The 21,859-nt window shown below is 43.7% G+C and overlaps 1 protein-coding gene across 1 annotated transcript; it reads left to right on the top strand.

The window, feature by feature from the left end:
- Nucleotides 1-2,072: 2,072 nt before the first annotated feature.
- Nucleotides 2,073-6,357, top strand: il10r1 (IL-10 receptor-1 precursor). The gene is given in 7 exon segments (NM_001281374.1): nucleotides 2,073-2,312; nucleotides 2,895-3,018; nucleotides 3,237-3,412; nucleotides 3,557-3,702; nucleotides 3,851-4,019; nucleotides 4,143-4,261; nucleotides 4,654-6,357. Coding segments are annotated over 7 exon segments (1,737 nt in total). The 5' UTR covers nucleotides 2,073-2,257; the 3' UTR covers nucleotides 5,602-6,357.
- The last annotated feature ends 15,502 nt before the right edge of the window (nucleotides 6,358-21,859 follow it).

The raw sequence follows: 21,859 nt of genomic DNA on the forward strand, positions 1-21,859 counted from the left end.
GCTGTGATTGGGAGTCCCATAGGGCGCTGCACAATTGGCCCAGCGTCGTCCGGGTTAGGGTTTGGCCGGGCTAGGCCGTCATTGTACATAAGAATGTGTTCTTAACTGACTTGCCTAGTTAAATAAAGGTTAAATAAATAAAAAAAAATAAAAAAAATGTGCAGTAGGATCTAACAATTCACAACAATCCACACAAATCTACAATAATTAATCTAAGACTGCTCGGCATCTAACCGCGAGGTGCTGTGTACGGTGCAGTTCATCATTGGGGTTGAGTTCCCTGCTGTCCAGGATCTCTTTACCAGGCAGTGTAAGAGGAAGGCCCCCAAAATTGTCAAAGACTCCAGCCACAAAAGCCATTGACGATTCTCTCTGCTAGCACATGGCAAGCGGTACCAGTGCACCAAGTGTGAAACCAACAGGACCCTGAACAGCCTCTACCCCCAAGCCATGTGGCATCAGTATGCTACTAAACAAGACTCTTTAATGGCTAATCAAATGACTACCTGCATTGACTCTCTTGCACTTGAAGAACATCGATCGTTCAGCTAACATGCATAAGAAAAGCAGGAAGCATATAAATGCCCACATCAGAATCAAGCTTCTGGGAAAATCCATTAAAAGGTGACATTAAAGACAGAGGTTGGCGAAGCACATTTTTTCGTGCTCAAGCAGGCTTTCCACTTCCCTTCTGTATTTATTTAGCAAAGATGATAACACAAAATCACTCCGGACAGACACAAGAAAAAAACGAATGACGTAAATGTTGCAGCAGCCTAGGCTACACCGAAACATTACAGATCTGACATGCTGTATGGGATGAAAATCAGAGTATTTTTCAGTCTGATCAACTGTAGTCTACTAATAAGAGCAGCTGCATACAGCCTACGAGCCCAGTACATCTGGTCAGGGTAAACTATTTGGTAACGTTGTGTATTTATAGTCCATTTGTGTGTCAGGAGAAAATGTGAATGTGATCAAATTTGGCTTATATTCAAACTATCCGTTTTCAATCCAAAATTATTAACTGGAATGAATCAGTCAACATAATAGTGATGGCAGACGTGAGTACATTTTTATGAGGCCTACAGTTGCATAGGCCTGCGTGATGCAAACAAGCATAAAGCAAGCTCAGCCCTGTGACTTCTATTGTCTATCAGTTGTTGTCTCTGTGTCTGGGTAGAGGAAATCCCCCTCTTAATATAGTCTAAATATAATGAATATGAACAAATATAAGGTCGTTGCAGTTTGACATGGGTTTCATCCCATCCAAGGCCAAGAGTTTTTTTTTCAGGAGTAAAAAAAAAGACGTGTGACTTGATTAGGAAAGGCTGCTCCCATCATAGCCCATATGAAACCATTTTACAATTGACTTATCAATGCCATAGGATCCAGAGTTTTCCTGGTTAGGTTTAACAGAGAAGGAAAAACTCTGGGCCCCAGGGGGGAAAAAAGGCCCCTTCTTCATACATCAGCAGTACTGAGATGGTTAGTCATGGAACGAACAGATATGTTTTGGAGTTCCTTTCTGAATCCGTTATTCCAGTGATTGAGAAATCAACTGGGTGGGCGACGTTCATGGCTAACACTCGCAAAAAAAAACAAAAAACATTTTTCACATGAATTGAACATTGAGACATACTGTAACATTTTTCTTTCCAGGTTAGGACCCCATTTGAACCCCTACGTTATGTTAAAACAACAGTACGACAAGTGAAACACACACGCACACACGCAAACAAACACACACACACAGACCCACACACTCATTTATCCATCAGATAAATATGAGCAAATGACAATCTCTGCAATAAATATCCACGTACAAATGGATGACATGTCCCAAGCAGTGATTAAAACCCCCTTGTTCTATGAGGGGAGATGGAAAGAGAGGTGGCTGTCAGAAAGGAGGAAGGGAGAGACAAATCAGAAAGGGGGGCGAAGAGCGAGAGGAGGGAAGTGCCGTGCTACAGTCAGAACAGGAAGCCCGTTGTCAGCTGAGCGAGAGAGAGAGAGAGCTGGGAGGTCAAAAGGGGAAATAAAACACACGTCCTCCTCACACCGTCACACAGATCATGTCAACTATTAACTGTAGCTTGAGTAAAGCCTCTCCGATCATAACGTAGGAGTCCAACTGAGCCTTCCCGTCTCCAGTCGTCAGAGAGAAGGCTGAGCTGATGAGGGACGCCAGACGTGTGCTGACATCATCTACAGTAGTATGACCCTGGTTATCTGAGAACCAAAAAATACTTTGGAAATGGATTGGACCTTTTGGATTTCCATTCTCCTGGTCATCTCAGACTGTGTGTCAGGTAATGAAAGCTTTTACCAGGTATTTTAAATGGCTAGCTAAGGCTGTCTTGTTCTCTTAATAGACTCTCTAAATGTAAGAACTTTAATATTGCACTTTGAAATGTACATCTTAGTCTGGCTTTCAAGAGTGCTTGAGGCAGCACGATGTACATTATTTCAGTGTGTACGTGTCCTGCCTATCAAAATGGAACATGTTTCTGGACACACTTTGATTTTAAACGTGTAAATGCCCATTTACGTGAACAACGAACTAAGTTCTGAATGGGGTTGATAATTCAATTATTAGTCAATGTTAACCCAGTTCAACTTTGAGCCAACAGAGAAAATGTGTCGTTCAATTGGCATCCTGTGATGTAGTTCTAATTTGACGATGTATTAATAATAAACACATTGCGACATTTCATAGCGAAACTGGTTTAGAAAACCCCTGATGAAACTCTGTCCTTTTTGGGAAACACGCCAACAACTTATTGCTCTTCTGTACACCCGGTCTTCCTATAAATTTGTTTGTACTTTCAAAATCTCATAAAAAAAATATGCCTGGATATTCCGTAACATTTGGAATGTTTTAACTGTGACAGGTGAAGACCTACTGATGATGCCAGTCAATCTGATGGTGGACATATGGGACGGGGAGGTGACGTTGCTCTGGGAGCCCCCTGAAGGGGCCCCGCCACTGGCTCAGTACCAGGTGCAGATGGCCAGGTATAACCCATACTCCTTACCTCCAACTAATTCACTCATCCTTTCATTCTCAGACGTGTCACTTAGCTACCTCACTTCAGCCTGCATCCATCTTACGAGTCCTCCCGATCCGCACCATCACCTTTCTCCTTTTCAATCATTCCTGCATACCACCTTCTCCTCATATCTGAAAAAAAAAACAAAGGTTAATCTAGCTACGTTGATGTGTCTTTCCTCAGGTATGGCAATATTAATTGGACCAACGTGACCAGCTGTGACAGGACCCAGCTGACATATTGTGACCTGTCCTACCTTATCGATGACTTCTTCATGGTCTACAAGGTCCGGGTCCGACTGGTCACCGAGAACAACGTCTCTGAATGGTCACGGTCGAAGAAGTTCAACCCCAGAGAAAGTAAGTCAAGCACAGCGACGTTTTAGTGGCCGAGTAGAATAGGTATTGCGTTCGGAAATGTGCTCATTTCTTCCTAGCTTATAGTGACACACTGCCAAAAGCTCATCCATTGCTTACCTTTCTCCTCTACCCCTGTTCTCCCAGGTAAACTGCAGCATCCCTCCAGTACGCTGTTGGCCACCTCCAGCTCAGTAACAGTCCGTGTTCACAGGAAGCCATTACTTAAAAAGATCTTCCCATATGGCCTTACTTACACTATCTACCTACAGGGAAAAGGTCAGGGCCAGAAGGTAAAGGACAGTAAAACACAGATCACACTTAAAACATACCAGTAACGGTACTTCTAAAGTCATAGCATTTATTATGACGTGCGGTTCATCCTAGTTCATCTGTTCCTGTTACTGTATTGACTGACCTTTTTCATTTATTGGCTTGCAGACCGTCATCCGGCATTTGAAGGACGAAGACGACGAGGATAAGGCGGAGGTTCGGTTTGGGTCTCTTGACTGGGGACAGGAGTACTGTGTCAGCCTCAAAGTCGCAGGCAACGGAGGAGAATTCACCAGTGAGCTCTCCCCTGAACAGTGCCTCCTGCTGCCGGAGCAAGGTAAATACAACTCAGACTACACAGCCCTACATGGCCATATATGGCTCGACATTTTGATGTGTCATGCACCGGCCAAACTGCCTCAAAGTCATGCGGCTAAAAACATGCTCTGTTTCTCATCAGAGTGGTATATCCTTGCTGTGGTGTCCTTCTCCATCCTAAGTGTGACGGGGGTCCTGGTCATCCTGTCCCTTTGCCTTTGCTACTTCCTGAGGCGCCCTGAGAAAATTCCTGTTGCACTGGTAAGTTTCTTTGAACAGTTTCACTCATGCAGAACTGAATATGTCTATCACTTCTGGGAAAAGACACTTGAGGGAAAGGACACTTCAGCTAAATGTTTACTTGCAGGTTCCTTCTCTATAATCAAACAACAATAAGAAATAATCACAATAATCAAATATAAGAATATGAACACAATGTGAATGGCTCAGAAGAGAAGTTCAGTGGTGCTTTGTTCTACCACGTACAGTATATTCATTTCCTGCAACTCCACAGATGGAAAACACCCAGGATTTTAATAAGTCTTCATATAAACTGTCTGTTTACCCTGATGATATTAATAAAAACTAAAAACTGTCATTCTATTTCCTGTTATCAATCACTTCCTTTTTTTTGGTCCTTTTTTTTACCTCAGAAATCCACAGGCAGCGGCTGGCAGCCTCTCTGTGTGGGAAACGACCCAGTGGAGATAGTCACAGACAAAGGCTGGTTCATGAACACTGCCAGAATTGATGCCATGGTCTGGTTGGCTGACGAGAGGTCAACTACAGCAGGCAAGGGAGAGCAGGAAGAAGGAGAGGACAGAAGAGCGGGTCTGGACAGTGGGGCCTGCACCGAATCTGGGAATGGAAATGGAGGGAGTGTGGCAAAGCAAGAAGACAGTGGCTGTGGAAGCCTGGGAGCACCAGAGAGTGCCATCAGCAGCAGGAGTGGAACTGGAGAGCCACCCCTGCTGGATGGGAAGACAAACACCGACATCGACCTGAAAGAGGACAGTGGGGTGGGGATGGGCTGCCAGTTAGGGTGTGCTGGGAGTCTACAGGGGGACTGTGAAATCTTGCCTGAGATGGTAATGGTCACAGGGGGTGGCTACCAGAGCCAGAGTCCCTCTTCGGTGGACGCCCATGTTGTTGAGACAGAGCAGAGTTTTCAACAAATCTCATGCGAAACAGTTATGGCTGATCCTGTTGTGGGATACAGGTCTGGTCACGTGGCATGCGTTTGTTTAGGGGCAAGCCAATGTGTTTGGTGCCAGACAAGAAGACACAATGAGAGGAGTGTCGATGGACAGTCTGTACCCCTGTTTAGTTTGACAGAGGAGCAGCTAAACTGCAGCAATCTCACAGGAGACATGTGTGAGATGGAATCTACAAGCTCTAGTTATAAAAATAACAATCTCCACATAGACACAGTGGTAAACTTGGAGGACTCAGTAACCTTTTCCTACCTGCCTACATGCATAGGGGAATCCTTCCCGCTCCTGGCAGCTTTATCAGAGTTACCCCTAGCGGAGGGAGGACTGAACTGCAGCGTGAACACTATGCCTCCTTCTCTTGGTGATTTGGAAGTGATATTTGATTGACAAGGTCCACAAACGGAGGACACTGTGAGACACACACACACACAAGGGTTTGTTTAGCACTCTAGACTGCGGGGAGTCATGCAATATGTCTACACACCCTTTTTATGTAATTTCAAGTAAACACTCCTTTTCCTAACTGAAAAGATCAGCAATCCTAATTCTATTTGTGGCTATTTAAGTATTTTTGGAGCTTTTTGGCATCGGTCCTCAGATCCTTAATTAAAAAGATCTACAGCGGCACTATCGAGAGCATCCTGACTGGTTGCATTACCCCCGGGTATGGAAACTGCTCGGTCTCCGACCGCAAGGCACTACAGAGGGTAGAGCATATGGCCCAGTATACCACTGGGGCCAAGCTTCCTGCCATCCAGGACTTCTATGCGAGGCGGTGACAGAGGAAGGCCCAAAAAATTGCCAAAGACTCCAGCTACTCTAGTCATTGACTGTTCTCTCCGGGAACTCTACCTACATGTACATATTACCTTAATTACCCAGACTAACCGGTACCCCCTGTATTTAGCCTCGCTACTGTTATTTTATTGTTGCTCCTTTAATTATTTTTTGTTTGTATACTTTTTTTCATCTTCATTTAAAAATGTCCTTTTAGAAGTCATTTTAGTAAACACTTTCTTGAACACTTTTTTCTTAAAACTGCATTGTTGGTTAAGGGCTTGTCAGTAAGCATTTCACTGTAAGGTCTACCTATACCTGTTGTATTTGGTGGGTGTGACAAATAAAATGTTATTTTGGAGAGCCCCTAAATGTTATTTTATTTGCTGTATGTCTGTTTAAACCAATTCACATACTGTCTGTCTGTTTAACCCCATTCACATACTGTATGTCTGTTTAACCCCATTCACATAATGTCTGGCTGTTTAACCCCATTCACATACTGTATGTCTGTTTAACCCCATTTACATACTGTATGTCTGTTTAACCCCATTCACATACTGCAAGTCTGTTTAACCCCATTCACATACTGTCTGTCTGTTTAACCCCATGCACATACTGTATGTCTGTTGAACTGTAAGTCTGTTTAACCCCATTCACATACTGTCTGTCTGTTTAACCCCATTCACAGATTGTATGTCTGTTTAACCCCATTCACATACTTTCTGTCTGTTTAACCCCATTCACATACTGTCTGTCTGTTTAACTCCATTTACATACTGTATGTCTGTTTTACCCCATTCACATACTGTAAGTCTGTTTAACCCCATTCACATACTGTATGTCTGTTTAACCCCATTCACATACTGTCTGTCTGTTTAACCCCATTCACATATTGTATGTCTGTTGAACTGTAAGTCTGTTTAACCCCATTCACATACTGTATGTCTGTTTTTTTTTTACATTTTTTATTTCACCTTTATTTAACCAGGTAGGCTAGTTGAGAACAAGTTCTCATTTGCAACTGCGACCTGGCCAAGATAAGGCATAGCAGTGTGAACAGACAACACAGAGTTACACATGGAGTAAATAATTAACAAGTCAATAACACAGTAGAAAAAAGGGGAGTCTATGTATACATTGTGTGCAAAAGGCATGAGAAGGTAGGCAAATAATTACAATTATGCAGATTAACACTGGAGTGATAAATGATCAGATGGTTATGTACAGGTAGAGATATTGGTGTGCAAAAGAGCAGAAAAATAAATAAATAAAAACAGTATGGGGATGAGGTAGGTGAAAATGGGTGGGCTATTTACCAATAGACTATGTACAGCTGCAGCGATCGGTTAGCTGCTCAGATAGCAGATGTTTGAAGTTGGTGAGGGAGATAAAAGTCTCCAACTTCAGCGATTTTTGCAATTCGTTCCAGTCACAGGCAGCAGAGAACTGGAACGAAAGGCGGCCAAATGAGGTGTTGGCTTTAGGGATGATCAGTGAGATACACCTGCTGGAGCGCGTGCTACGGATGGGTGTTGCCATCGTAACCAGTGAACTGAGATAAGGCAGAGTTTTACCTAGCATGGACTTGTAGATGACCTGGAGCCAGTGGGTCTGGCGACGAATATGTAGCGAGGGCCAGCCGACTAGAGCATACAAGTCGCAGTGGTGGGTGGTATAAGGTGCTTTAGTGACAAAACGGATGGCACTGTGATAAACTGCATCCAGTTTGCTGAGTAGAGTGTTGGAAGCAATTTTGTAGAGGACATCGCCGAAGTCGAGGATCGGTAGGATAGTCAGTTTTACTAGGGTAAGTTTGGCGGCGTGAGTGAAGGAGGCTTTGTTGCGGAATAGAAAGCCGACTCTTGATTTGATTTTCGATTGGAGATGTTTGATATGGGTCTGGAAGGAGAGTTTAGAGTCTAGCCAGACACCTAGGTACTTATAGATGTCCACATATTCAAGGTCGGAACCATCCAGGGTGGTGATGCTGGTCAGGCGTGCGGGTGCAGGCAGCGAACGGTTGAAAAGCATGCATTTGGTTTTACTAGCGTTTAAGAGCAGTTGGAGGCCACGGAAGGAGTGCTGTATGGCATTGAAGCTCGTTTGGAGGTTAGATAGCACAGTGTCCAAGGACGGGCCGGAAGTATATAGAATGGTGTCGTCTGCGTAGAGGTGGATCAGGGAATCGCCCGCAGCATGAGAAACATCATTGATATATACAGAGAAAAGAGTCGGCCCGAGAATTGAACCCTGTGGCACCCCCATAGAGACTGCCAGAGGACCGGACAGCATGCCCTCCGATTTGACACACTGAACTCTGTCTGCAAAGTAATTGGTGAACCAGGCAAGGCAGTCATCCGAAAAACCGAGGCTACTGAGTCTGCCGATAAGAATACGGTGATTGACAGAGTCGAAAGCCTTGGCAAGGTCTATGAAGACGGCTGCACAGTACTGTCTTTTATCGATGGCGGTTATGATATCGTTTAGTACCTTGAGCGTGGCTGAGGTACACCCGTGACCGGCTCGGAAACCAGATTGCACAGCGGAGAAGGTACGGTGGGATTCAAGATGGTCAGTGACCTGTTTGTTGACTTGGCTTTCGAAGACCTTAGATAGGCAGGGCAGGATGGATATAGGTCTGTAACAGTTTGGGTCCAGGGTGTCGCCCCATTTGAAGAGGGGGATGACTGCGGCAGCTTTCCAATCCTTGGGGATCTCAGACGATATGAAAGAGAGGTTGAACAGGCTGGTAATAGGGGTTGCGACAATGGCGGCGGATAGTTTCAGGAATAGAGGGTCCAGATTGTCAAGCCCAGCTGATTTGTACGGGTCCAGGTTTTGCAGCTCTTTCAGAACATCTGCTATCTGGATTTGGGTAATGGAGAACCTGGAGAGGCTTGGGCGAGTAGCTGCGGGGGGGGGGGAGCTGTTGGCCGAGGTTGGAGTAGCCAGGCGGAAGGCATGGCCAGCCGTTGAGAAATGCTTGTTGAAGTTTTCGATAATCATGGATTTATCGGTGGTGACCGTGTTACCTAGCCTCAGTGCAGTGGGCAGCTGGGAGGAGGTGCTCTTGTTCTCCATGGACTTCACAGTGTCCCAGAACTTTTTGGAGTTGGAGCTACAGGATGCAAACTTCTGCCTGAAGAAGTTGGCTTTAGCTTTCCTGACTGACTGTGTGTATTGGTTCCTGACTTCCCTGAACAGTTGCATATCGCGGGGACTATTCGATGTTAGTGCAGTCCGCCACAGGATGTTTTTGTGCTGGTCGAGGGCAGTCAGGTCTGGAGTGAACCAGGGGCTATATCTGTTCTTAGTTCTGCATTTTTTGAACGGAGCATGCTTATCTAAAATGGTGAGGAAGTTACTTTTAAAGAAAGACCAGGCATCCTCAACTGACGGGATGAGGTCAATGTCCTTCCAGGATACCCGGGCCAGGTCGATTAGAAAGGCCTGCTCCCAGAAGTGTTTTAGGGAGCGTTTGACAGTGATGAGGGGTGGTCGTTTGACTGCGGCTCCGTAGCGGATACAGGCAATGAGGCAGTGATCGCTGAGATCCTGGTTGTAGACAGCGGAAGTGTATTTGGAGGGCCAGTTGGTCAGGATGACGTCAATGAGGGTGCCCTTGTTTACAGAGTTAGGGTTGTACCTGGTGGGTTCCTTGATGATTTGAGTGAGATTGAGGGCATCTAGCTTAGATTGTAGGACTGCCGGGGTGTTAAGCATATCCCAGTTTAGGTCACCTAACAGAACAAACTCTGAAGCTAGATGGGGGGCGATCAATTCACAAATGGTGTCCAGGGCACAGCTGGGAGCTGAGGGGGGTCGGTAGCAGGCGGCAACAGTGAGAGACTTATTTCTGGAGAGAGTAATTTTCAAAATTAGTAGTTCGAACTGTTTGGGTATGGACCTGGAAAGTATGACATTACTTTGCAGGCTATCTCTGCAGTAGACTGCAACTCCTCCCCCTTTGGCAGTTCTATCTTGACGGAAGATGTTATAGTTGGGTATGGAAATCTCAGAATTTTTGGTGGCCTTCCTGAGCCAGGATTCAGACACGGCAAGGACATCAGGGTTAGCAGAGTGTGCTAGAGCAGTGAGTAAGACACACTTAGGGAGGAGGCTTCTGATGTTGACATGCATGAAACCAAGGCTTTTTCGATCACAGAAGTCAACAAATGAGGGTGCCTGGGGACATGCAGGGCCTGGGTTTACCTCCACATCACCCGCGGAACAGAGAAGGAGTAGTATGAGGGTGCGGCTGAAGGCTATCAAAACTGGTCGCCTAGGGCGTTGGGGACAGAGAATAAGAGGAGCAGGTTTCTGGGCATGGTAGAATATATTCAGGGCATAATGCGCAAACAGGGGTATGGTGGGGTGCGGATACAGCGGAGTTAAGCCCAGGCACTGGGTGATGATGAGAGAGGTTGTATCTCTGAACATGCTGGTTGTAATGGGTGAGGTCACCGCATGTGTGGGGGGTGGGACAAAGGAGGTATCAGGGGTATAAAGAGTGGTACTAGGGGCTCCATTGTAAACTAAAACAATGATAACTAACCTGCACAACAGTATACAAGGCATATTGACATTTGAGAGAGACATACAGCGAGGCATACAGTAATCACAGGTGTTGAATTGGGAGAGCTAGCTAAAACAGTAGGTGAGACAACAACAGCTAATCAGCTAGCACAACAACAGCAGGTAGAATGGCGATTGATTAGGCAGAGAGGGTCGGATTAACTACACACAGAGCCTAAGTGCGGCTGGGGCCGACAGATAAAACATAAACATGTTTAACCCCATTCACATACTGTATGTCTGTTGAACTGTAAGTCTGTTTAACCCCATTCACATACTGTCTGTCTGTTTAACCCCATTCACATACTCTATGTCTGTTTAACCCCATCTCATACTGTATGTCTGTTTAACCCCATTCACATGCTGTATGTCTGTTTAACCCCATTCACACACTGTATGTCTGTTTAACCCCATTCACATACTGTCTGTCTGTTTAACCCCATTCACATACTGTCTGTCTGTTTATCCCCATTCACATACTGTCTGTCTGTTTAACCCCATTCACTTACTGTATGTCTGTTTAATCCCATTCACATACTGTATGTCTGTTTAACCCCATTCACATACTGTATGTCTGTTGAACTGTAAGTCTGTTTAACCCCATTCACATACTGTATGCCTGTTTAACCCTATTCAGATACTTTCTGTCTGTTTAACCCCATTCACATACTGTCTGTCTGTTTAACTCCATTTACACGCTGTATGTCTGTTTAACCCCATTCACATACTGTATGTCTGTTTAACCCCATTCACATACTGTCTGTCTGTTTAACCCCATTCACATACTGTCTGTCTGTTTAACCCCATTCACATACTGTATGTCTGTTTTACCCCATTAACATACTGTAAGTCTGTTTAACCCCATTCACATACTGTATGTCTGTTGAACTGTAAGTCTGTTTAACCCGATTCACATACTGTATGTCTGTTTAACCCGATTCACATACTGTCTGTCTGTTTAACCCCATCCACATACTGTATGTCTGTTTAACCCCATCTCATACTGTATGTCTGTTTAACCCCATTCACATGCTGTATGTCTGTTTAACCCCATTCACATACTGTATGTCTGTTTAACCCCATTCACATACTGTCTGTCTGTTTAACCCCATTCACATACTGTCTGTCTGTTTAACCCCATTCACATACTGTCTGTCTGTTTAACCCCATTCACTTACTGTATGTCTGTTTAATCCCATTCACATACTGTATGTCTGTTTAACCCCATTCACATACTGTATGTCTGTTGAACTGTAAGTCTGTTTAACCCCATTCACATACTGTATGCCTGTTTAACCCTATTCACATACTTTCTGTCTGTTTAACCCCATTCACATACTGTCTGTCTGTTTAACTCCATTTACACGCTGTATGTCTGTTTAATCCCATTCACTTACTGTATATCTGTTTAACCCCATTCACATACTGTCTGTCTGTTTAACCACATTCACATACTGTCTGTCTGTTTAACCCCATTCACATACTGTAAGTCTGTTTAACCCCATTCACATACTGTATGTCTGTTGAACTGTAAGTCTGTTTAACCCGATTCACATACTGTATGTCTGTTTAACCCCATTCACATACTGTATGTCTATTTAACCCCATTCACATGCTGTATGTCTGTTTAACCCCATTCACATACTGTTTGTCTGTTTAACCCCATTCACATACTGTCTGTCTGTTTAACCCCATTCACATACTGTCTGTCTGTTTAACCCCATTCACATACTGTAAGTCTGTTTAACCCCATTCACATACTGTCTGTCTGTTTAACCCCATTCACATACTGTCTGTCTGTTTAACCCCATTCACATACTGTAAGTCTGTTTAACCCCATTCACATACTGTATGTCTGTTGAACTGTAAGTCTGTTTAACCCGATTCACATACTGTATGTCTGTTTAACCCCATTCACATACTGTATGTCTGTTTAACCCCATCTCATACTGTATGTCTGTTTAACCCCATTCACATGCTGTATGTCTGTTTAACCCCATTCACATACTGTTTGTCTGTTTAACCCCATTCACATACTGTCTGTCTGTTTAACCCCATTCACATACTGTCTGTCTGTTTAACCCCATTCACATACTGTAAGTCTGTTTAACCCCATTCACATACTGTCTGTCTGTTTAACCCCATTCACATACTGTCTGTCTGTTTAACCCTATTCACATACTGTAAGTCTGTTTAACCCCATTCACATACTGTATGTCTGTTTAACCCCATTCATATACTGTCTGTCTGTTTTACCCCATTCACACACTGTATGTCTGTTTAACCCCATTCACATGCTGTATGTCTGTTTAACCCCATTCATGTACTGTATGTCTGTTTAACCCCATTCACATACTGTATGTCTGTTTAACCCCATTCATATACTGTCTGTCTGTTTTACCCCATTCACACACTGTATGCCTGTTTAACCCCATTCACATGCTGTATGTCTGTTTAACCCCATTCATATACTGTATGTCTGTTTAACCCCATTCCCATACTGTATGTCTGTTTTACCTCATTTACACACTGTATGTCTATGTAACCCCATTCACACATTGTATGTCTGTTTAACCCCATTCCCATACTGTATGTCTGTTTAACCCCATTCACATACTGTATGTCTGTTTAAGCCCATTCACACACTGTGTGTATGATCTTTCCATACGGAGATGAATATATACACATTTAAGATCCTTCCTCAGAAAAAGACAATATAGAACATTACTTCAGATTAACACGTTAATAACATTTTCACAGCTAAGGTCAGTGGACTACAGGCCAAACGACACTCTGTTCGAGCTTTCAGTAGCTGCAGTTATTAGTAATAATTTACCTATAAACCACCCGTTAGAAAGAGCCCTCTCATTTATGGTGCACACAGTGTTTTGTTTCTTATAGTGTGTGTGTGGGGGGGGCTTATGAGGTAAAATGTGTGCATTTTCTGTAGAAAACTCATCAGAGAGGTCCGAACAACATTGATAAATATCTGAACATTCTAACTTGTGTAATGTGTACTCGCAGAGAGCATGGAGAGTCCTTTACAATGATCGTCTTTGCGTTGTCATTGTAATCCACCCCGTCTACCAAGTCAACTGTTTCTCTCCTTATCCTCCCACACTTGTTTCACTTGTGGTGAAACGCTTCTTGTCAGTTGAAATGGGTGAAGGGGTGTCAGAAAGGGGGCTTTCCGCCTCCTGCTCAAATCTCCTGCTCAAACCCACCAACCAGCAGCAGCCAGCAGGCGACAGCTGTCTGCCGTTTTGAAAAGCAGCTCAACCCCTTGTTTTCGTCCTGCCGCACATCACTTTGTCAACAACAGTTGACATTGTCAGTGACTGCTGTAAGTGACTACTCAGGATTAACTAGAGTGAAGAAACATGGTATTTTATTTGCAATTGTGGTCTGCTTGAAACGTATTTGGTATTACAGACTCGATCACACAGTCGTCCGGAACAGCTGATGCTGTTAGCATGATTTCTTATAAGCGTCTGGGTTAGAGTCTGCTCCTTGAAAGCGCCAGCTCTACCCTTTAGCTCAGCGCGGATGTTGTCTGTAATCCATGGCTTCTGGTTGGGGTATGGTCACTGTGGGGATGACATCATCGATGCACTTATTGATGAAGCTAGTGGCGGAAGAATCCCAGAACAGATTCCAGTCAGTGCCAGAAAAAAACGGTCCTTTAGCTTAGCATCTGCGTCATCTGACCACTTCCTTATTGAGCGAGTCAGAGTTATGGTCAGATTTGCCAAATGGAGGGCGAGGGAGAGCTCTGTACGCATCTCTATGTGTGGAGTATAGGTGGTATAGAGTTTTTTTCCCTCTGACTTCGTGCACCAGGTGTTATTTACAAATAGTCACAGTCTGCCACCCTTTATCTTACCGGAGGCATCTGTTCTGTCTTGCTGATGGACCAAAAACCCAGACAGCTGTATGTTATCCATGTAGTCATTCAGCCGGTGAACAATAAGATATTACAGTTTTTTATGTCCCGTTGGTAGGATAGTCTTAATCGGAGCTCATCCATTTTGTTTATTCAATGATTGCACGTTGGCTAATAGGACTGATGGTAGAGGGGGATTACTCACTCGCCGTCGGATCCTTACAAGGCACCCCGACCTACGTCCCCGATATCTCCGTCTCTTCTTCATGCGAATGACAGGGATTTGGGCCTTGACGGGTGTCTGAAATAAATCATTCGCGTCTGACTCGTTAAATAAAAAAAGCCGTTGTCCAGTACGAGGTGAGTAATCGCTGTAATGATATCCAAAAGCTATTTTCGGTCGCAAGAGACAGTGGCAGAAACATTCTGTACTAAATAATTTACAAATCACGTGAAAAAACACACACAATAGTTAAAACAGATATACAGTATGTGAATGGGGTTAAACAGACATACAGTGTGTGAATGGGGTAAATCAGACATACATTATGTGAATGGGGTTAAACAGACATACATTATGTGAATGGGGTTAAACAGACATACAGTATGTGAATGGGGTTAAACAGACAGACAGTGTGAATGGGGTTAAACAGACATACAGTGTGTGAATGAGGTTAAACAGACATACACTATGTGAATGGGGTTAAACAGACATACAGTGTGAATGGGGTTAAACAGACATACAGTATGTGAATGGGGTTAAACAGACAGACAGTATGTGAATGGGGTTAAACAGACATACAACTAGGCAAGTCAGGTTAAACAGACATACAACTAGGCAAATGAACTAGGCAAGTCAGTTAAGAACAAATTCTTATTCACATTGACGGCCTACCACGGCCAAACCGGGATGACCCTGGGCCAATATTGATACTGGGGAAATTCTTCACTAGATTAGTGGTTTCCCAAACTAGATTCTAAACTAGATTGGCGGTTAGAGGGGGGCCAAAATAGATAGCCACTTCCTCTTTCAGTCTCTAACACTACTCAGAAAGTTTTTTATCAGGGGTTACACCTTATCAAATGATAAGCAGACAACTCCAGCTGTATTCATTAACCAACATACAGTTTCATGCAATACCATTTACACATTATAACCTAGTTTTATTGAAATAGAAAAGATCAGAATATTGTACAGGTATTTGCACTTTCTCACTAAAATCAAGAGCATGACCCCCCCCCCCCCCCCCTCCCCACACACACAAAAAAAGAAGACACTTGACATTATCAGAATCAATGTAGTCTTCACATGCCGAATATTGACTGTCATTTCACATGTATCAAACACATGGAATAATTTCTCTCTTATTTTGTCCCACACACTGAGAACCGTAGGACCTATATTTAAACCACCAGGGCTATCTGTGACCTGCACAGCAGCCACGAGGGTGAGGAACTCTTGTCTGCTCTAAAAGGGAGCAGAGATTTAAACCAAAAAATCTCCTCCTCAGATTACCTGATATATCACCCCTATATATGCAGTGTCACCTGTGATGGTAAACACCGCCTTATTAAACTCTCACCATCACAGGCATATCACTCCAACACGAGCTCAACCACAGATTAAGAACAAAACAAACAAATTACAATTTTCTTTCCAATATCTTATGAGGTTGTTCGAAACTCCCACCACACCTCTCTCAGGTTTCCTGATTGCCATGGGTTTCCATAGAAAACAGCAGAGGTTGCAGGGGGAAAAACACGAGGATGAAAATATATCATATGGGATCGGGATAGGCCATGAGTATGGAAATGCACTGGTGACACGTCGTGCAGTATTTTCCACTCAGAAGCTGCTGTAGATCAGAGACCGTCTCCTTCGTCAGAGCAAACTGAGGATCTGCCTACTGTGACTACATGGACACCGATCGTCACTCATATAGATCCAGTGTTCCACGAAGTTCTGTACATGTTCTGAGCCAGGTCGATCTCTGTTCTGTCACACAGAGGGGACAGGCCAAAAGATCTTAGAGGAAGATAGCCAGTTAATATCGGAGAGGGAAATATTTGCAAAACATATTTCAACAACACAAGGAGCCGAGACTTCAAAGAAATATCCTCAACATGTCAATTGCTTTACCCACACAGTCACAGTCACACATGCATTTACAAATGAGTGTTATCTGTCCTTAACGAATACGCTTGATTCCAAATACCAGAACTGGGTATAGAAACACATATCCGAGAGACAGGTACGTGGGAAAAACAAAGGCAAAGAATGATGCATAAACGATCAAACCGACCTGATAGGAGACTTCAGAGGAATGTCACCTCCAGCTTATAAGAAAGGAGATGTGTGACTTTCTGTGGTTAACTTGTTGACGAGCAGCTAAGGCGCCATTCTCTTTTTTTCGTCATCATCACTCTTTCCTCCACAACCAACCCCTTAGTCTCACACTTCTCCATGTTTTCCCACGATCGATAGAGACACCCGAACCCACACATTTTTTTTTTGTTGGTTCATCCAAAGAGGACAAAGCGTGACGGTGGAATAGTAGTTACATTTATTATTATTATTTTTTTTGTATTGCGACTGAAACAAAAATGTGGTATTGCTCCAAAGTTCAAATGAACTCCCTGTTTTGTATTAACTCTGCTTGGCGTATGCCGTGAAGAGAGAGTGGGTTGTTTGAGGTTTGTGTGGTGAGATATGAGTAAGAGAGAGAGAGAGCATTAGGAACATCGAGATAACTGGTATGCTCCGTCTTATGTGAGCGTACCAGGGGGGTCATGCTTTCAAACACACCCTCCTCCGTTACTCTGCATCAGCCTACAGTGCCACACTCAAGCGACACAAAGGTTATGCTATGTAAGTCCAAGGTCAACTTTATTGGTCCATGCGAGACGAACATTTGTCTTCTGCTATTTTAAAATATCCAACCCCTTGATATATGTGCACATGGCTAGAGAGGCTGGAGCACAGGGCAACCGTAGCGCAGGACCCATATAAAGAGTTAGGGGGTTAAGTTCCAAGGGAACATTAGCGGTAGGTGGCACCTGAGATATTGATGCCAGAAACCCTCTTGTTACCAGCTCCCTCCGCATCAGCCCTGGGATTTGAACCGGCAAATCCTCCGGTCGCTGGCCTGCTTCTCTAACCTCAAGGCTACTGCTGCCCCCTCTACAGAGGCGTGCTGCAGTATATTCACAGGAGACAGCGTTTTATGTTCAAACACACGACGACGGTCAGATCGATACCGGCGAGCAAGAGAGTGCGAGAGACAGAAAGCGAGAGACTGTAGTCAACAGAGATGTTCTCCTGTGTGACGCAGGTCCTCAACTTCATACAGCCGCTGACGGAGAAGGGAGGGGGACACTTATTTAGGTCTACCGTCCTGTGGACACACACATCAGGTCATTTAATAAACAACACAGCTCTCACACAAACGCTCACACAAGAGGGAGTGTCGTTCTGTAGAGGAACGATTTACCACCATTACCATCCCCATTAGTAAACTGGTTGTCAACACATTCACGTAAGCACTTTGTCTTTCAGTGATGCTCAAGAGAGAGAGAGAGAGAGAGAGAGATGCTCTATAGAGAGAGAGAGAAAGTGATGCTCTAGAGAGAGAGAGAGAGAGAGAGAGAGAGAGAGAGAGAGAGAGAGAGGATATGGTAAATCCCACATGGTCGTGACATGCTCGTGGAGATGTTCAGAGCCAAACAATCTCGTGGAGGAGGTTAAAGTGACAGTTAGTAACAGTACATTATTGCTTACTCACACACTACCGATCACAAGGTCAATTCAAGGTCACAGATAATTTTTTCCTGACCACCCAAATCTTCAACTGCTTTCTTATTGATTTAGAACGAGCTGTCTGAAGATGAATGGGTAAATCAATCATCACACACACACACACACACACACACACACACACACACACACACACACACACACACACACACACACACACACACACACACACACACACACACACACACACACACACACACACACACACACACACACACACACACAGCCCAGTCTCATTTAAATCTGGTCGGAATTAGTTGGCTGGGAAGACCGGCAAATTGGCACCCAGACACCACCATCTTCGTAGCTCCCATCAGGGTCTGAGAGGAGAAACACTGGACAGGCAGTATATTAACCACCCAACACATGTATTATCTATCCACATCAACAACTCTAGATGGGGAAGGACTCGAAGACGCATTCTGAGTTACACTTCACTCACAGTGTTGACTCACTGTACATCCCAGGAGTCCCTCAATGTTTCCCCGGGTGACTTTTACATGAAGAGTTACATCAGCTGACGGAAGCTAAGTGTTCATGTACCTGTTTATGTACCTGTTTACGTACCTGTTTATGTTTGAGTAGCTTTCAAGGCTAATGTGTGACAGACACAATAGCAGCAGCTCAACGAATGGCTGTGTAATCCCGGAAACCTGGCCAACAGAGTTCAAGCTTCCGTGCTCGAGCGGTAAAAGAACAATTAGCCAACAATCTGAATCCCTCAGTAAAAATGCAAAGACGTGTCCTGTGGAACTTCTCTCCGCTACTCTACAGGTATCACTAAACATCTGTGGAGTTGACAACTCAAAAGCAGTAAATCACCAACAGTATCCAACAGTTTGAGAAAACAACGTACTTAAAGTTTTAAGAGTAGCAGAAATAAAGTTGAATATACTGGGCACTTTAGGCCACATACTGCAGTAAAGGAAGTAAACACACACCACAGTCAACATTTGAACCGTTATGCTCCTTTAGTAGAAGCTAGTGGCTTAGATTTTTCTTCTCCATCGCTGAATAGCCAGGCTTTCATTTTGGATGTCCCCCTCTCTCGCTCCTCTCCTCTCTTCTCCTTTTCCTGAATGTTCTGTCAATCACTTGATTCGCGTTTGGCACACGTGTCCTTTATTAAACCCTTGTCCTTAGATGTTTGGACCGGGGAATCGACTCTAATGTTTTGTCATGTGTATTTCAATACGTTCCCAGCTCCTTCGCAGCTAGGATCCCTCTGGGAACTGGTCCATCTTTATCCTTTTAGCTGTTTATTCTTTTAGCCGTTTATTCTTTTAGCCGTTTATTCTTTTAGCCGTTTATTCTTTTAGCCGTTTATTCTTTTAGCCGTTTATTCTTTTAGCCGTTTATCCTTTTAGCCGTTTATTCTTTTAGCCGTTTATTCTTTTAGCCGTTTATTCTTTTAGCCGTTTATCCTTTTAGCCGTTTATTCTTTTAGCCGTTTATTCTTTTAGCCGTTTATTCTTTTAGCCGTTTATTCTTTTAGCCGTTTATTCTTTTAGCCGTTTATCCTTTTAGCTGTTTATTCTTTTAGCCGTTTATTCTTTTAGCCGTTTATCCTTTTAGCCGTTTATTCTTTTAGCCGTTTATTCTTTTAGCCGTTTATTCTTTTAGCCGTTTATTATTTTAGCATGTGACATTTCATCACCTGATCCTGACTCTCTTTATTCAGCACCACATTCAGACATTCTCTCTCCCTTCTCCTCTGTGTCCTCTGTTTCACTCTCGTACTTGGGACAATGTGAACGGGTAAGCAATGCCATCTGGCATTCATTTTCTTACTCTAAAAGTTCAGGTCACTTTTAGCGGTCATTTAAAAACGCTACGTTTTTTAAAATTTTATTTTAAATGGAGTACCACAAATCCGTCACTGATACAGAGGTATTGACATGGCAGAGGTATTGACATGGCAAAAACATTGCAGCCATCTTAGAGCTGTGAGTAGCCTTCAGACTCAGGCCAGAAACATATTCCCTTAACATAGTGACATCCTCTTCGCATATACTATTTGTCTTAAGGGTAGAGCAGCATTGGGGTTTGTTCATTTCACACTCTGTTGACAAGAGGCTTCAATGGTAGGCTTGACACACAGCGATGTATCTGCCACCTTACTCACAGTCCAGGTAAGGGAGACACCTGCTGGCTGACTGTGATACTGCATGTTGTGCATCTGTGATTTGATGTCGGAATTTCCATTGTTGCATCTCAATAATATCTCCTTCGTCCTGAAGTGTGCACTTGTTGACTGCGCTCCACATAGTTGAAGCATTGCATTGGCGTAGGCCTGGGCTAGTGGGAGTTTCCACATACCTGTAATTTCCTTTTAAGCCCACAAAGGGGAGAAAGGAGAGACAACCCTCATACCCCTGTAATGTATGAAGGTTTTCCCAGAGGAGAGGGCTTTAACCCCTCATTACCAAGTTCCTATGCTGACCACCTACACACATGCATTTTGGGGTTCTCAGATACTTTTCATACATGTGTTTATAAGCTTTTTTAAAAATTATGTTTTATTTGTACCCAAACAATTCAACCCAAAAGTCCTCTCTCCGTTAACTTCCTGTCTTTTTTACTCCTGTCTGTGTTGTCTCCGCGGAACCTTTGTGTCACCAACCCCGACTCACCAAACCCACGAAGCTTTCCCGAATGATCCCCAATGCTGTGTGATCATCACATCCTTCCTTGAACATGGCCCAAATGATTGAGTAATCCTTGCACAACACCATTGGAAAGAGTTGAAAATTAATTCATAGTCTTTCGTGTTTTATTGCCTTGGTGGAGCTAGATATATATAGAAAGAAGAGGGATGGAAAGGGTGAAGAGACGAGCTTGAGAATGAGGTAACGGTTCCCCCTGAGGAAGACTCTTAGGCTACATGCTAATCACCGGAGCATTTCCTCTTCTGGCTCATTTCTGGGTAAGATAGGCACGGCTGCCAGTAAGGGAGAGTAGTGATTTACCTCACACCAGGAAGGAGACGTTTTGGTAAGACAATGTGATAAGTATGACATACAATAATAATGGAGAAAGGTGGGTTGAAAGACACACGAAACCGAGGCCGTGTAATGAATGATTTCAATAAACTGGTTCCCGTCAACCACAAAAGACACACAAATATAGATTACACACAAAGCCACGAGCCCATTCAGTGCCTCAGGAGATATTCAGTGCCTTGAGAAAGTATTCATGACCCTTGACTTGTTCCACATTTGGTTGTGTTACAGTCTGAATTCAAAAGTGATGACATGTGTTTTCCTCTCTCGACCCATCTACACACAATACCTCGTAATGACCAAGTGAAAAACGTGTTTTTAGGACAATTTGTTTTACAAATGTATTGCAAATGTAATACAGAAGTATGTCATTTACATAAGTATTCACACCACTGAGTCAGCAATTACAGTTGTGACTCTTTCTGGGTAATCCTCTAAGAGCTTTCAACAACTGGATTGTGAAAGATTTGTCAATTCAAAATTCTTCAAGCTCTGTCAAATTGGTAGTTGATCATTCATGTCAAAACTGTAACTCGGTCATTGAGGAACTTTCACTAGCTTCTTGGTAAGCAACTCCAGTGTAGATTTGGC

This window comes from Oncorhynchus mykiss, chromosome 24, assembly GCF_057628025.1.
Source record: "Oncorhynchus mykiss isolate SJ-2025 chromosome 24, ASM5762802v1, whole genome shotgun sequence".
Lineage (NCBI taxonomy): Eukaryota > Metazoa > Chordata > Actinopteri > Salmoniformes > Salmonidae > Oncorhynchus > Oncorhynchus mykiss.